Raw genomic sequence first — 17,442 nt, forward strand, 5'->3', positions numbered from 1 at the left:
TAATGATTATTTCCAAAATGATGGTAAGGTAAACATCTTTCAAAAAAGAATAAAAAATCCTAAATCCTTATGAGGAAAAAAAAAGTTTTTTTTTTTTAAAAATTGCGGGAAAATTTATCGAATTTCGTTCCGGTTTTTTGGTTTTCCGGTTTTCTGATTTCCGGATAACGGGTTCTGTACTGTATATATATATATTATTAAAAAATTGAAATTTTTGAATTCAAATTTAATGGTGCGTTAACACACCATTGGCTAAATGCATGAGAAATAGGCAAAATTTGAAAACCTTCTTTTATGCAATGTTTCATAGTTTTATTGAAATTAATAGTATTCAAAGTTTTATTGTGCAACTTTATTGTTATCAGAGTTTTATTGTGCTGAGGCTAACAAGCGTTGTTCTTAGCGTTTCAAAACCAGCACAAAATTTATTTTATAACTCTTCCTATAGTTTATTCCAAATTCGGAAGGAAAAGTTTTCTTTGCATATGGCACAGCTCACGATATTGCATAGCTGGTTGTATATTGGATGACAGTCTCTTGGATTTGATCTAGCTGTCGCTAGATCCTGAAGGATTGGACACAACAACAACAAACAACAATATTGGATGACTCCAAAAATATGGAAAGAAAAATTTGGGTTCCTACGATTTTGCATTCAGCAAGATTCAAGGTAAGAAATGGTGATGGCCGTTATTTACAAACATCGTTGATAGCGTTATAGTAAATTCATGGAAGCTACATAGAATTTCAACTAGTTCAAAAATATCACTTATTGACTTTAGACCTTATTTTATAATCGATGTTGAACAGCCGACCCAATTCTTTTGGGTTTACGACTTCTAATGTTCAACTCCGTAGCCTTGTAATTTTGAACCAATCCAGAAGACAAGGAAACTCCTGGATCAGTACTCCCAGAGGTATTGATTTGTTATGGGAACATGGAGGACTTTGCGACTCGACAGATTTAACTTGCATCAGTCACCTTAGGCAGACCTGGGATCGAACACACAAACTCTTGGTCATGAGCCCAGTGCCCTACCAACCACGCTATCTCGGCCCACTTTAGATCTTATTTAGTTATTGCCCTTATAAAATCTGAATCCAAGAACATTCTATCTGGTGAGAGTGCATTGCAAGTTACTCATCTTGACAAAGGTCGCCCATCGTCTGCAGCTCTACCAAAAGAAGTATGGAGTGATAGAATCGGACATAAAATAAGTGAGCATGAAACAAAAGGCCCGCAGACGATGTAAAGTGTGGGGGGATTTATTTATACATCAATTACTAAATCCATTTGCATCCAAATGTTTCGAATATTTCCATTACAAATATAATTGTTGAACTAAGCGTATTGTTCATTAATCTGGCGAATGATACGTATACTCACCATTTTATTTCTTGAATAAAATATTTATCATGCACGAAACTTTTTTTTTTGTCGTAATGAATGTAATTTAAACATATTTCAATGAAAGTAATACTACATTTTATAAAATTTCTATCCTTGGCGTAAAATGGGTTATGGCAAAATACTTAGAATCAGTTTAAAGATGGAATCGAAAAGTTTGATGGTTAAACAACTTTTCGATCATGTATTTTTTGAAGGTAGGTAGAATCTTTAATCAATTAAAATCTCTTGCGTTTAATAGAACATTTGTGTACGGAACTATAAATCGATTAGTGGATAATAATGATCTACCCAGATCTGGTTGTACTAAAGAGTGCAATAAAAGATTTCGTGAAAAGATACGAAGAAATCCACATTGTTCTGCTAATAAAATAGCTACAGAGGAGAACATGAGTTGGAGAACTATGCTAGTCATATTAAATGAAGATATGGATTTTCAACCTTACTGCAAAAGAAAAGTTCAAGGTTTGACAACTGCATAAAAATTAAAAAGGTTACAAAAATGTAAGAAATAGCTAATCTGCATGATAGCAAAAGTGCTGACAGAATAATCTTTTCTGAGGAGAAAATATTTTGCACAACCAAGTTATAATGCCAAATATGATGTTGTATATTCAGCCAATTGTAGGGAGAAAATGAAAAGAGGGCATAATTTTTTTTTCTGATTCGACAGCCGTGAAATGTTTATTAAAACCTGCAAATAAAGTTGTTAAAGGTTGTAATAAAACCAAATTATTAATGAAATGACAAATCCGAAGTATCGCTGCAAAAAATAAGAGCAATTAAATAGAATGTATCGGCGAAGATATTGTATCGTTATTTATGACAGGAAAAAAAATACAGCGCAAATGTTTTCTTTTAAAATTTTTTTATAGGTACTACTTATTACGTAAGTTAACTCGTAGTTCAGGCATTGACTTGAAAAGTTTTCCCGGTTATCTTATATATCCGTCATTGAACAGACGACCCAATTTTTTGGGTTTACGGCCACTAATATTCAACTCTGCAACCTTGTAGTTTTGAACCCGATCCAGAAGACAAGGGAACTCCTTGATCGAGCATTGGACGAAATTTACCTTCGTGGAGGACTTTTTAATGGAGCTAACCCGCATTTACGTTACACGGAGAGGAAGACCACGAGAACCTCCAATGGTTAGTCTGACAGCAAGGTGACTCTAACCCATGATCCGTCTATCGTTGAGGATATTTTACGTCACAATGGTCGGTGCAAACCGGATGCGGAATTCGTATCGACCAGCCATCGCCGAACGCTCTATTCCCTGAACCATTGCGGCTCTTCCCCGGTTATCCGTCAATTTAGATTTTCCGACCTACCCCTGGTCTCAACGGGTTCCAAACTATAATCTAAGTAAAACACATCACCTAGATTAAGACGCCTTATCTTGGAAAGGTTGACAGATTAGCCAGAATCGGAGCACCATCTAACTACTTCTAAAAGTACACTCACTATTCTTGATTTCAGAGACTGTTTTGCCATACTTGCCTCTGACAATAATAACATCAACATACCCAACACAGGGAATGCCAAGATTGACTAGTCGAACTTGCAAAGAGTTCATAACCATACGTCATAGGATGGGGGACAAAACCCCTCCCTGAGGACAGTCTGCCTGAAGTAGAATGAACTCTCATGCTTGTGCCTAATAATAGACAGAAGAACAAACATACCTGGAAGAGCAAATTAGCTATCCACTTGGTGATGACCGGATTGATACTTCTAGTTTTAAGTGCATTGATGATTTTCAGATATAAATAATAATTATTATTATTTTATTCGGATAAATGAATTTGATAATTATGTGCTAAAACTTTTTGATTCGCATGCCAATTTCCAGAGATAAAGCGAAATACGTAAAAAGTAAAATTATCTTGAAGGGGTCAAAACTTTTAATCGCTCTCCTGTATAAATTATTGGGACCATATTTTCGACATTGCAGTTACCCCTCTCCCGCATTTGAAGGGTCAAAAATCAAATCAGTCGAAAAATATTTCAAAAATATATGTTTATTCTGAGAAAGTACTTTCTTATGTCTGATTTCATAACTTAAAATATCGTCAGCATTATTCATTAACTTATAAAGTCCTCGAACTATTAAGATTGACTATGTGAAAATTCGTTCATTAGATTAGATCAAAAGATATTATAACCGCTCACTTTTAATTTTGAGCGCAGTATATCAAGCTAAGACTCCTTAAACATGAAATAAACAAAAACGCAAAAGTGCACGCTCCTTAATTATGTACGTAATTAGCTTTAAAAAATCTATCAATCAAAGAATCTTTCCTTTATTTGCCCTCCCACCCCGCTTTTCTGCAACAGAAATTTCCACAAAGAAGGATAATTCAAAAATTTCACGCTTTCCTCACTTTTAAGATATAGAGGAATAGTATTTTTTGCTGAGGAAAAAAGCCAAAAGTACAGGAGGGGCTAGTCTAGTGGTCCCTAAGATGTTTCAGAGAGGTGCTTTGGCACGTTTGTCTGGAAAATCAATTTATTACTCTTGTTTACACAAAGCTTCCTTCATGCTCTAGTTTTGTATTTCAGATCTCAACTATTCACCGACTATGTAGGTGGTCGTCTGTTAAGAAAAAGCATTGATGGTCATTTTGTGATGGGATGCCGGCAATACACAACTTTTTCCCCTCCCTTTCCTCAGGATTAAAATAATTAAAACACGATAGCAGTTTATTTTAAACCATGAACGCGTGTAAGGACTTATAATAGAATTAAAATGCGTAAAAAAATATTTATAAGAATTTTTTTTTTTTTCATTGGTGCTTTGTGGTGCCCCCTTCACTTCAGGTGTCCTACGAACGTACTTAATTTGCTTAATGGTTAGTTCGACCCTCACCGTCCACCATTATACGTTTGCGTTAGCATATTGTTCAAGCAACGAGATAAAGTTCATTTTACAAACTATCATTTAGGTTTAAATTTTGAAGTTGGTATATTGTTAACAATGTAAGAAGTGTTATATAGCAATTCCTCTTTCAAATGACAATTCTTACGTCTTGAAATAACAGTTCTTCAAATGACGATTCTTAAACATAAATTATAAATCAGGTTACAAATACGCGTATACAAGAAATACAACGAGTCAAAAAGTCTCAAAACTCACAATTGCGAGCCAAATGGTTTCGCACCAAAAACTGCTACCCGGAATTATAACTAGTCATGAGCTTGCAGAGATTTCTAGTATAGAAAACTCCAGAAATTTGTACTTTTTGTACAATATTCTGTATTTATATGAGTATTTGTACTCTCTGTACTTGTACTTTCTGTATTTATATGAGTATTTGTACTCTGATGTACTTTCTTTTTCTATCTCTCCACACAATAGTGATGAAAGCATGCAAAGCGTTGCCATAGGTAGTGAGTTTTGCTCTGCGCCATCTGTAGCCCGTTTCTGACTTTTTACTGCATTTATTCGCTAGGTATCTAGCCTCAATCATAAACTTCATTAATGGAAACACAGAGCTATAAGCTGAAGCAGAGAGCTCCTCGCATTTTTTAACAGTCTGCAATCCTCCCTTTCTAAATTCTGTTTATTTTTAAACACAATACCTGAAAGTTAAGCTGTGATTAACAATAGTTTTTCACTTTATGGTTCGACGTTATCGAATTAATTCGAAATAATATAGTTCCTAGGGTAAGCTTATAATCTCTCTCTCCCTATATATTAATAAGTTGTTGACTTGGTATCGATTTGCTTCATAATTTTGAAGGAAAAAAAAAACAATCTTTAGAAGTTTGCCTGGCTGTGGCTACTAATTATACTCTTCGAGTTGGTCCTCTTATGTAATGTTTCTGAACTGAAGTTTCCAAGATTTGGCAATTATTCTACACTTTTGTAATCAATGCTGCCAACCCTTGGATTTACCAATAGGTTACTGAATTTTGCCAGTTTCTCCTGGGTTTTGTACATATTAGAAAATTCTCTAAAATTGAGTTAGTTTCTTCCGAGAAATCTCTATTACAATAGACTTTTTATGCACTTTATTGCCTGCTTGAATATTAATATGAGTATTAGTACTAATATATAATAAAGCGAGCTTCATTAATGGTAAGCAGTTTGAAGCTTTCTTTTTTTTTTTTTTGCTCTAAATTTTTCAATTCATTTTTATTTAATATTCCCTTTTTAAATTAATTACAATTTTATTTTCTATTATTATTCAAAATTAAGAGTTAACATAATAAAAAAAGAAAACATTTTAAGTCCATTTAATGTCAATCATAAATGGAAAATATTGCAATAGTTGTTAGTGTAACGAAGTTTCTCTATTTTGAGGACAATAACAATCCATAAAATTTTCTATGTGTTAAATGTATAGTATATGGTATGAAAATTATATTATTTTGATAAATCTACTAGATTTTTCCCTATCAATGTCGACAGCTATGAAGGATCTATGGCAGATTAATCCCCAAATCTTGAGAAACTAAAAAAAAAAAGACATAAAGTAAAATACTAAGTTGAAGGATATAATTCGCAATTCCTAAATAAACATCTACACATTTTTTTTAAAAAAAATTGACAAGTTTAAAATTTATTTGGCACCTTGGTGATTATTGTTAGTACGACAGATCACTATACATAAATATCTCCAATTTAGAAGGATCAAAATGAATTTTTATTTTAAGTTCTTATTTGTCTGTTGCTTTTAAATTTCATAAATGAAAACTGATTTACATTTCTTTGTGAATAATGCATTTTCTTAAAAAGCCATTATCATTAATCTTTTTTTAAATGAGTGCTTGAAAAACCACTACGAGTGTGAGAGTGTATATATATATATACAGTGAACCTTCAAGGGACCGAAATTTCAGTTCACTATATCCGTAATGCAAACAATTTTAACTAATTTTTTTCGAACTGCTCCCTTTTATTGCACATTATTTAAATAAATGACCAATAAAAAAAAATACAAAAATGATTAAAAAACAATAGTAACAAAAAATGCGTTATTTTTTATTACTTTTCGTCTCGCATACAAAAAATTTAGGGATGGGAAACTGAGATAGAAAAAGCAAGGAAGAAAAAAATGGTTATGGCTGCATCCCACGCAATAGATGGTTTTAAAAATTGGTATGTGTATTTTATGCAAAAATTTCATAATTACCAAAAAATTAAGAAAAAAAATCAGTCGCAGACAGAAAAAGTTCATAATATCCAATTTCCTCACTTCTTTTGGTTTACTATGTCCGGGAGTTCACTGTAACTTGGTTTAACTTTATATATATATATATGTATGCTTGTTAATGTATTTTGAATTTAAAATGTAGTCATGAATCTGACGTGATACCTAACAAATGAAGATCAAGGGAGAAAAACTGTTTATGTTGTCCATGAAAGCTAATTCTGAGTAAATCAAATTTCAAGGTATCAGAATTTACTGTAGTAAGTATTTGATTGAAATCTTTAGAATGAAATTATACACAAATGTCACAAGCACTCTGAAAATTGCAAAACAAAATTTTAAATTCGAATTATTTAATGTTGCAAAAAAATTTAATTTTTAAATTAGGTTGAATAAAAAACCGTTTTTTCCCTGCAATCGTTACTTAATCAGCTATATTCCCGTTGTCTACTTCATTCTGCTTTTATTCGTTCTTTTATTGTCTACGCGTGGACAGGAAATGTTTCTTCCCAGCATGGCTTAGCTTCACTGCGTAATAATTCTCAGTCTGAACTAATTTTCCACTTTATGGATATGTAGAAGTTAAGCAATCCTCAAAATGCAAGTCATCCTTTTTGTGAGAAATGGCCATAAATAAATATGGATAATAAATGAAATTCTNTAATATATTCTACAAGCACACAAAGTTGAAAAACATGAAACTTTCAAAAAGTGTCCACACTTTTGGCCACCACTGTATATATATATGTTTGCTTGTTAACGTATTTTGAATTTAAAATGTAGTCATGAATCTGACGCGATACCTAACAAATGAAGATCAAGGGAGAAAAACTGTTTATGTTGTCCATGAAAGCTAATTCTGAGTAAATCAAATTTCAAGGTATCAGAATTTACTGTAGTAAGTATTTGATTGAAATCTTTAGAATGAAATTATACACAAATGTCACAAGCCCTCTGAAAATTGCAAAACAAAATTTTAAATTTGAATTATTTAATGTTGCAAAAAAATTTAATTTGTAAATTACGTTGGATAAAAAACCGTTTTTTCCCTGCAATCGTTACTTAATCAGCTATATTCCCGTTGTCTACTTCATTCTGCTTTTATTCGTTCTTTTATTGTCTACGCGTGGACAGGAAATGTTTCTTCCCAGCATGGCTTAGCTTCACTGCGTAATAATTCTCAGTCTGAACTAATTTTCCACTTTATGGATATGTAGAAGTTAAGCAATCCTCAAAATGCAAGTCATCCTTTTTGTGAGAAATGGCCATAAATAAATATGGATAATAAATGAAATTCTCCCTTGGTCTTCAGATACAAAAACAGAGAAATTTATTATTTTATTTAATGCAGAAGGTACCATGCCTATATGATGGCTTCTAAATTGAGAAGAAAGAATTTGATATTACAGAGGCCTTTTTATAACTTTATGGATAATATATTTAAATATTTAAATATTATATAAATATATGGATAATATATTTAGTTAGTAACATGTAACTTACTTAAATAATGAAAAAAAAAAAAATTATGTAATCTTATTCACATTTCTAATTTATAATATTAATTTTTAAATTTCAGAAAGAGTGAAGCACATTCTTTGCCTCCCCCCTCAATTATTTCAAGACTAAAATAAACTTTTCTAATTAAAAAGTAGCTTCAAAGTTGAAAAAAAAATTATTTTTTCTTCTGTCATGTTAGTCTGAATACAGTTGAATGTATTTTCGCTAATGTTTTAATTCGAGGAGGGGCGAATAATATTATTCGCCTCCGCTCTTTGATTGCAGAGGAGGCGACTTCCCCCTCTTCCTTCCCAGTTTGCACGCCCTTGATGGAAAGTCAGGATTTTTAGTGATAAATGCTGAAAAATCATGGAAATTCCCAGTACATCATTTGGATTTTGAGTATATTGGAGCCTTTTATCTTGCCAATTAAATAAAAAAATCCCACATTGCGATTTGTGTTTACATGATTTAAAACTCCTACATTGCGATCCATATTCGTGCGATTTAAAAATCAGTAATCACAATTCGCATTTGAGTGATTTAAAAATTGCACATTGTTTGATTTATATTCCTACAATTTAAAAATCACAAATTGCAGTTAGTATTCACAAGATTTTAAAAGCCAACAACTCAATCAATCCATATTTGTCCAATTTAAAAATTACACATCGTGATCAGTGTTTGCAGGAATAAATTTTTTTTGTTGATATATTTAAAGTAACTTGATAGCACATGGAATGATGTTGAAACTTTTGTTTCTTTGAAATTAAATTATCATCCCTAGAACTGACCTTTTGAAAATAGCATATTTGAGTTAGCCAGATAAAAAAGATTTTAACTTTTAAGATTTTGAAAACATGTTAACTTTGTGAATGTTCTTTGAAGGCATTATTAAATATTTTTAAAACCATGTTCTAATAATTGCTGGGTTATTTGTTCTTTACTTTACTTAATTGTTCAGTTAATTTTTATTGCTTTTGTTTAAATTGGCAAAGCATTGCTCAGATAAAACAATATTATTTTTAAGAAAAAAGTTACTCGTTTAGAATTTTTTTTTTGTTGACTAAATTGAATAATGTTTTTTCCTGTGTAAGTAATGGAAAGTTATTGGTGGAAGTTCATGGAAAGTCATGGCTTTGAAGATTACAGCGGGCGTAGCGTTTTTAAAAAGTGCTTAATTTTGATTTTCGTTTTTTAAAACCCTTAAAGGTGCTTTTTTCGTTGGGTGTTTTTAAAAAGTTCTTAATTTTCTCTTTACCCTGTTGATTTCCGCCATGTATTATGCAAAAAGACACTGTTCATATTGTTTTCACAATTAATTCAACCCCAATATATTTCTGCGTACCGTCGGTCCGCAGTGTATGAAAACACCATTCGTTTTATGATTCAAAATTTCATGATTTTTGACAATTGTCAAAAACTGTGCCAAAAGGTTTTTTTTGACAAATGGTAGTTAAATCCAGATAAAACTGTCAAAAACTTGCCTGATTATATTTTTTTAAAAGTGCTTAAAAATATTTTTGAGTGCTTATTTTCTGTTTAAAAATTTAGCTACGCACCCTGGGTTAGGTTTAGAAGATATCCCGTATATGCATAATTTAAATAATTAAATTGAAACTTATTTTTTAGGAACCAATGGCTGATGAAAAGATTATAGAGTGGGAAGAAGAAGCAAAGTATGTGATTCAAGATGTTGGCTTTGCACTTAATAGCATAGCCATCTCTTCAAGTTTACCTCAGACAAAGTCTCGAATCTTCCTCAACATTGAAACACGAGAAAAGCAGAAGTTGTGCGTTGAATTATCCGCTAGTGGTTTCCGAGTTGTGTCCGATACTTTCGATGAAGCAGGTGATGATTATCCGGACAAAACGTATTACGAAACTCCTTATGCGCTCTTTGATAAATACAGTAGTGAATTCCGTAATTGTTTCAGCGCGGAACTGATAAAAAGACTAAATAATATGCCTCAGTTGTCATAATTTTATTCACGACAAGCATTTTATATAAATTCAAATGTTTTTGTTAGTTTATATGTCACTCTTGTTTAACTTATTTATATTTATGTTTACATATCACTTCTTAATCACATGTATGGAAAAGCTTATAAAATAATTCATACATTCAAAACATTCAGTGCTGTATTGAGTAGTTAGTCTAGTTGTGTAGGGGTTCTATCATTGAGTGTATTTCAGCTTTCAGTTCTTTGTTGAAAGTCCAAGAAAGAAACTTCATCTGTTTGGTAACACACATACATATGCATTGGTGTTTTATATAGCATAGATAGGTTTAGATGTTTTAGACACCGTAGTACTAGATTTAACTATTTCACATTGATAAAAAACCGTTTTTTCTGATAAAAAAAATTACATATTTAACAAAACTTTTGTTGAAATTTTTGTGGTATCTTTTTGAAGAATCATTATGATGTTTAATTAAATTGCAGAATACAATTTTGTTAATAAACCCACAAAAAAGTTTATACTTGTATTCCTAGATATTAAGAGTTATTCTATAACTTAAAAAATAAGGAAACATTTATTCTATTGTTTGCCTTAACTTACTGTAATTTTATAGCGATACCTTAAATCTATAGTTATTAGCGTCTATGCTTATTATAACAGCAGGATGTAATTTATTTTTACCTTTCTGCTCAAAAATTAGGTAGAGCCTCATCAGTGAAAAGCTAATGAACTAAACTATACAAATTTATTTCACACCATTAAAAATAAGATTTTAAAAATATTGTTAAAGAATTTAAAAACAAAAAACTTTTAAATTAGTGCCCAGAAAATTTTAAAGCTGTGCTTATCACTAGTTATTCACTATAACTTTTTCTATATTTTATTTTACTGTGATATCTAATTTTAATATATTTTCTTTGTTGTTATCCTATTTCCATATTATCGCATGTTTAAATATAAATTTTCTTCATGCTAAATGGCGGGAAATAGAAAAATCTCAAAACTGAACTTTTTTTGAGCATGTGAAACGGTTTAGCTTTTTTAAAAAATTTATATGAAATATTTTTTACTGTGCCTGCCTATTTACTATGTTCATGATCCCACAAGCCGTAGTATCAGCGAAATACAAGCAATGGATTTGTTTTATTTTAAACAAAAATGAATTTTGAGATAGCAGCGTTCTCACAATAGAAACTTATGGTAATTTAACTTTAATCATTAATATTAAAGGCTACTTTTTAAAGTTTATTTAAAAAATGTTTTTTTGGTCTCATTCTTGTATGCAACTACATGTTTGTGCAAATTTAATTTAGATAAAATGTAATATTTACAAAGTTTTTTTTTTTGAAATTTAATTGTTATATAAATTTTTTGTCAAGCATAGTTGTTTTTGCAAATAATAGTTTTAAATAATTATAAAATTTCCGATGTGTTCACTTAAAATTATTTTGACAATTTTTAAAATATTAAATGCTTTCCTGGTTTCACCCCCTGGAAAACTTTCTACAAGTTTTTTGTTAAGTAAAATTTTAGATAATGAAAAAATTGTCACGTAAATATTTCTCCATTTAATTTCAATAAAAAAAAGTGGAAGAAAAATTACGGAAGATATTTGGTTAAATTTAAATTATTTTGCTTGTTATCAAAACTGTTACTAAATATGACAATTTAAGAATTCAAATAGTAATTTTATTTTTATCTTTAATAAAGATTTAAATAAACCTACAGTTTTATTTTACGGAAATAATGGCATGGCTATACTTTTAAATAGTAAGAATTTTTTTTAAAAATTAAAATTTCCACTCGATTTAAATGAAAATATAACTTAAATATAAAGCTATACAGCATGATTCTTATTGCGCAATTTCATAATTGGAATAATGTTTGATAATTGTGAAATTACAAATGATTAGAGTAAAGACTTTTATAAAATATGTTTCATAAACAATTTCAATTAAAAAAGAATTGAAGAATACCTTTGAAATTAAAAACTAGAAAATAATTATATAAAATTTATCAGAAAACTTTGCTTAAAGAAAAGGAAAAAAAATCAAAAGTTAAGCTACTCGAGTATTATTTCTTAGTTAAATTTGAAATTTTCATTCATAAAAATCAGCTAGTCAAAGCATAATTTGGAATAGGAAAATGGGTGGTAGCTGAATTCGGTAATATAATTTTTATACGAAGTAACCAAGTACGTGTTTTGCTTAATCTATTCACGCAAAGCCACTGATAAAGATAAAATATAATAGTAATAAATTTAAAAAAATGGAATTATTTCAACTTTATTGTCTTTCACTTTTGTGCTGGATTTTTAAAGTATTGTTCAATACTTTTCATACTGAACAAATTGAAAATTAACAGGGTTGATTGTGACACAAAGTGAAAAACCCTGCAAATTTTATGTGCAAGAAATCGATTTATACATAAATCATATTTTTTCAACTAGCATTTGTAATTAAATTACCTAATAATGAAGAATATCACACNTTCATCCTGAACAAAGAAGGGGTTATCTTTTAATGAAAATAAACAGGGGTAATTGTGACACAAAGTGAAAAACCCTGCAAATTTTATGTGCAAGAAATCGATTTATACATAAATCATATTTTTTCAACTAGCATTTATAATTAAATTACCTAATAATGAAGAATATTACACCTTTATAGTAACTATTCAAGAGAAAACTTATACGAATCTATGATACAGGATTTTAAAATCTTAAAAATGCAAATTACGATATTGAATTTTAAATCACTTCAATTCTAATCACAATTTATAATTTTAAGATCGTGTGAGCACGAATCGAAATGTGTAGTTTTTAAATTATGTATAAATACGAAAATAGATTTTTGATATTACAGCCTCATGATTGCGTATCTCAATATTGGATTTTAAAAATGCATGAATATGAAACACACGATTTTGGGTTTTAAAAAGGCGTAAATATAAATTGAGATATTAGATTTTTAATTCGCATAAATAGGAACGCGATGTACGATTTCAAAATCGCATTATCCAATTTTAATGAAGGTATTTTTACAGATACTGCATTTTTGTCGAATATCCCGAGATTGTATATAATTTAAGAAAGAGTGTTAAGTAGTTCTTTTTATAAATTTGAAAAAACAAACAAACCTTTGAATTTATTTAAGTCAAATTACAATAAAGCTGTACAATTTTATTAAAAAAAAAGAAAGAATGCATTATAAACATAAAATACAATTCAGATCACTTTCAGTGTGGGAAAATTCTTATGGACAGAAAAATCAAACTCTGGTGGATCCTACAAGAAGAAGAAAAAAATTCAGTTAGTATTCATGGCTGTAAAGTTTTCTATAGTTATAAATTTGATTGTAAAAGTTTGTCACCTTTGATCCTTCTTTATGTCCGCTATGTAGGAGCTTCATAACAATGAAATTAGTTTTAGCAACTTTTAATAAGTTCAGCATCTGAAATAATAATTAGTAAATTATTTAAATGTGGTACAAACTTAAAAATAATAGGCAGTTCATTTCTGGAGTTTTAATTCTCGAATTGCAACATGAAAGCTCCAAAATATAAACACACTATAAGTTTATGGAAGAAAAGCAGGGTGTCCCGCTTTTGCCATTTTCTATTACAATGACATCCCTGCATCAAGAATTTGCCAAACGTTTTCTCACAGACTATGGTTTGTATGCAACTGTATTTTAGTTTTATGATAAAAGCACTTCCATAAAGAACTATTTTTTTTTCTACAGACCATGACCAAAGCTTTCAGATATTCTATTATTTATTATAATGCAACTTTTGTGGAAACAGAACAGTGCTTCCCAACCATTTTGTGCTATACCATACCTAAGCTTTTGTAAAATTCTTATGCCTCTATTTTTAATATTAAAAAAAAAAAGAAACCAAAGAAATTTGCATAATAGAGATTAGGAAAAATATTGAGCGAACACAGTAACTTTTTGATACATGTAAATGGAAAACTGAAATTCAAATGTAAAACAATTTTAATGAATTTTTTTTCCATATTTTTTATTTGAATTTGGCAAGATTCTCGCTGCATGTCTGGTTCCAATCTAGTTAATTTAAGTCTTCCCGATTATTTTAGAAGATAATTATTTATAGTACTAAATCTGCATTCAAGTAAACATGGAAATGGTAACAGTAATTCTCTCATATATCAGATTCTTATGTGATTAGACTGCATTGTGCAAATTGAATATATTTATGGTCATTTTAATTCTACAGTCTTTCTGTTAGTGAAGTTTCATCGTGGATATTGTTAAATAAAACACTTCCATCAAAATAGTATTTTATTAATTACTATTTTTCATAATTTTGTTTTATAATGGTTGAGAATTAAATTTTAATATTTTTAACTCAGTAATTTTGTCATTAAATAGTTTAAAATAATATTGCCGATCTTTATTTATTTAAACAATTTTGCCAGATTAATTTATGTTTTGCACTGCATAGTCAGTGAAGTTGTATTTATTTTTAAGTTTATCTACTCCTGATGGAGTGAATAACAATCTATCAAGTAAGAGGTTCTTTTCATTTATGATATTTTTTTTAAAGCCAATTTGCAATTTACATGTAGATCACTTAATGTATCATGAAATATGTAAGGCATTTTTTTTATTGCACTGATAATTTAAACATGAAGCAATAGTTTTTCACTTTTAAAAAGTATAATTATGTTCTGTTCATTCAATTCAGTTATAATAAATTCTTTTAAGTTTATTCTTTTAAATACCCGCACATTACGATTAAAAATCAAACAGACCTCAAATGACAAATAAAAAACAGTCACTCTGCAACTGTAGAATTCATAGAATAATCCGGAAAGAGAAAATGTGCGAAAAGTTCTTGTCTGTGTATCTGTTACAAACAATGAGTTATATTTTATTTTCAAAACCATGGCACCAAGGTTAGAGAGAAAGGAATCCAGAGCGGAAAAAGAAATATGGAGAAAGAGAAACTTGGATGAACACAGCGTTTTTTATTGATCGTAGAATTAGTTTCTTGTAATTTTTAAAAAATAATGTACAGCAATTTTTTAAATTGAATATTTTTTTTTTGAAAACTACATAATATCTTTGTAAACAGCAGATCAAAATTTTTTAACGACGAACATCCCCAGATTAATCAATCTTCCTAAAGTTATTTCTGCAATCAATATGAATTGAGCTTTAGTGTGCAGAGTTGTTTAAAAAAATTTTTTTCACATAAAGAAACGTTTAGGATAAAATAAAACAAACCTCTTCGTTAGGATCCGCTAATGTTTCAAGATTAAGACGAGCATGATGAAAGCATTTACAGGCATCCATGTAAAGGTCAGTTGGAGTTGAATGGAACTGCAACATTTCTGCCACATCTTTAAATTGAGAGTATGGGACTGGGGGTGGAGTTATGATAGAGTTGAAAGGAGCAAATCTATGTTCATAGCGGACTCTTTCATTATCAAATTCCACACAGGGTCGCTTTAGTTTTCCATCTAAACTGAATCCACAAACAGCCTGCAAAGAAAAATAAGTTTCATAAATAATAAAACCAGGATGCGTAGCGTTTTTAAAAAGTGCTTATTTTCGTTTTTTAAAAGCCCTTAAAGGTGCTTTTTCCATTGGGTGTTTTTAAAAAGTGCTTCATTTTCCTTTTTTCAAAATGAGACTCTTCCTTTACTATGTTGATTTTCACTTTGAATTATTCAAAAAGACACTTCACATTGTTCTATTCAACGTTTCCATAAGTAGTTCAACTCCAATCTATTTCAGAGTATAGTCAGTCCGTAGCGTATGAAAACTCCATTCGTTTTACATGATTCAAAATTTCATGATTTTTGACAGTCCTTAAAAACAATGCCAAAAGTTTTTTTTTTTACATGACAGTTAAAACAAGATAAAACCGTCGATTGTCAAAAACTTTCCAGCTCTGCCTAGTTATGATATATTTTATAAAGTGCTTAAAAATATTTTTTGAGTGCTTGAAAAGCGCTTATTTTTTTTTGAATAATTTAGCTACGCAATTTAGCTAAATTAGTACCAAGAATGCTTGGGAATTAAATATTGAGGGTTCCACATTCGGTTGACCACCCGACCAGAACATCTGCTCTTGCACCATAGAAACTGAGATGGGCACAGTAGGCCTTGGCTCTCTTTGAGCTCGCACCACTGAGTTTAGTTTTTGTTGTAGGTTAAGATTTGAAAAATATTATAGTTGAAACTTTATTGTTTCAAAACAATTTATGTGCTAACAAATTTTCGTACATAAAGATGTGCTAGCAAATTTTCTTAAAAAAGATGAGCTATTAACAACACTTAATGCAATGAAAGGATCAATTCCTAACAGTAGACTTTATTATATTGAACTGGACATAAATGAAAAATCCTTATAAAACTGAAAGACTTAGAAAAACACCCTTAATTGTCATCAATCTATACCATAGGTTCACAACATTGGGATAACACCCTCTAATGGGCGGTGAAAATTTTGGGATGCTAGCAAAATAATGTGAATTTGATGGATTTTAGGAATTTCTTAAAGGTAGTACACAAACTATGAATGAAATTAGTAATGAGTACACACTAAAGTGGAGCTTATATTTGCTGCTAAAGCATTAATTTTGTCAAAATCGTTTGCCTTATAAATGAGAATAATTATAGAAGTGTGTAGCCAAACTTTTCAACAAAAATAAGCACCTTCAAAGTATTTTTTTAAGAGAAAATAATAATTAATGCACAAATAAAAAAATTTTTTCTTCCTATTGTAGAAAGTTCATATATGTATATAAATAAACAAAATGCTAAAACGTTATCAAAATTTTTACATGATCAGGAAAAAATAATTTCTGACATGAACTCTTGATTATGATAGCCACCATAAAAACAATTTATGCAGAATTTTAAATATATTCACTAGTGAGTCGCACATTCTATTTTTCAAATTAATAGTATTTTTATTTGATTGCGTAAAAAAAAATTATTCCAAAATTAAAATTAGATAAACTATAATTTAAAAAAGCTATTAGGTGTATTTTTTAAAAATTTAAATAAAAGTTATTTATAAAAGTATATTCAACAAGAATTAACAAGATTAATATTATTGATCATACTGAATTTACGAAGATATGTAAAGAATTAAGCAAACTAAGAAAACTTAGTAAATTCATATTACTAATGTAAATTAGTGAATGACCCCTGTGAAATTTTTATTAAACTCCGTTATAAATGTTTTTATAAACCTATTTGTTATAAATGTTTCTATAAACCTTGGAATTCCAAGCAATTAGTTTTTTTTTAATATTAAACTTAAAATTTTTCCCTTTATTGTGTATATCAACAATGTAGAATTATCTAATCTTTTAATACTGAAATAAAAAAAAGAATAAAAATTAATGTTATCATCAAGATAAAAAAAGC

General features: G+C 29.6%; 1 protein-coding gene and 1 long non-coding RNA gene across 3 annotated transcripts in view; one reads left to right on the plus strand and one right to left on the minus strand.

Moving 5' to 3' along the window:
• Nucleotides 1-7,356: 7,356 nt before the first annotated feature.
• LOC122271668 (uncharacterized) lies at nt 7,357-10,102 on the plus strand. The gene is made up of 2 exons (XR_011636214.1): nt 7,357-7,466; nt 9,701-10,102. It is a non-coding gene; the product is annotated as an uncharacterized lncRNA (long non-coding RNA).
• Nucleotides 10,103-13,142: 3,040 nt separating this feature from the next.
• Nucleotides 13,143-17,442, minus strand: part of LOC107440804 (N-alpha-acetyltransferase 35) — a 34,527-nt gene continuing 30,227 nt past the window's right edge. For both annotated transcript variants that reach the window (XM_043053734.2, XM_043053735.2), the window contains exons 18-20: nt 15,286-15,543; nt 13,405-13,485; nt 13,143-13,319 (exon numbers count right to left, since the gene is read on the minus strand). In XM_043053734.2, the coding sequence (XP_042909668.1) occupies nt 13,260-13,319; nt 13,405-13,485; nt 15,286-15,543 (399 nt within the window). In that variant the 3' untranslated portion in view covers nt 13,143-13,259. The remainder of the gene's footprint in view (nt 13,320-13,404; nt 13,486-15,285; nt 15,544-17,442) is intronic.

Source organism: Parasteatoda tepidariorum, chromosome 2 (assembly GCF_043381705.1).
Source record: "Parasteatoda tepidariorum isolate YZ-2023 chromosome 2, CAS_Ptep_4.0, whole genome shotgun sequence".
NCBI lineage: Eukaryota > Metazoa > Arthropoda > Arachnida > Araneae > Theridiidae > Parasteatoda > Parasteatoda tepidariorum.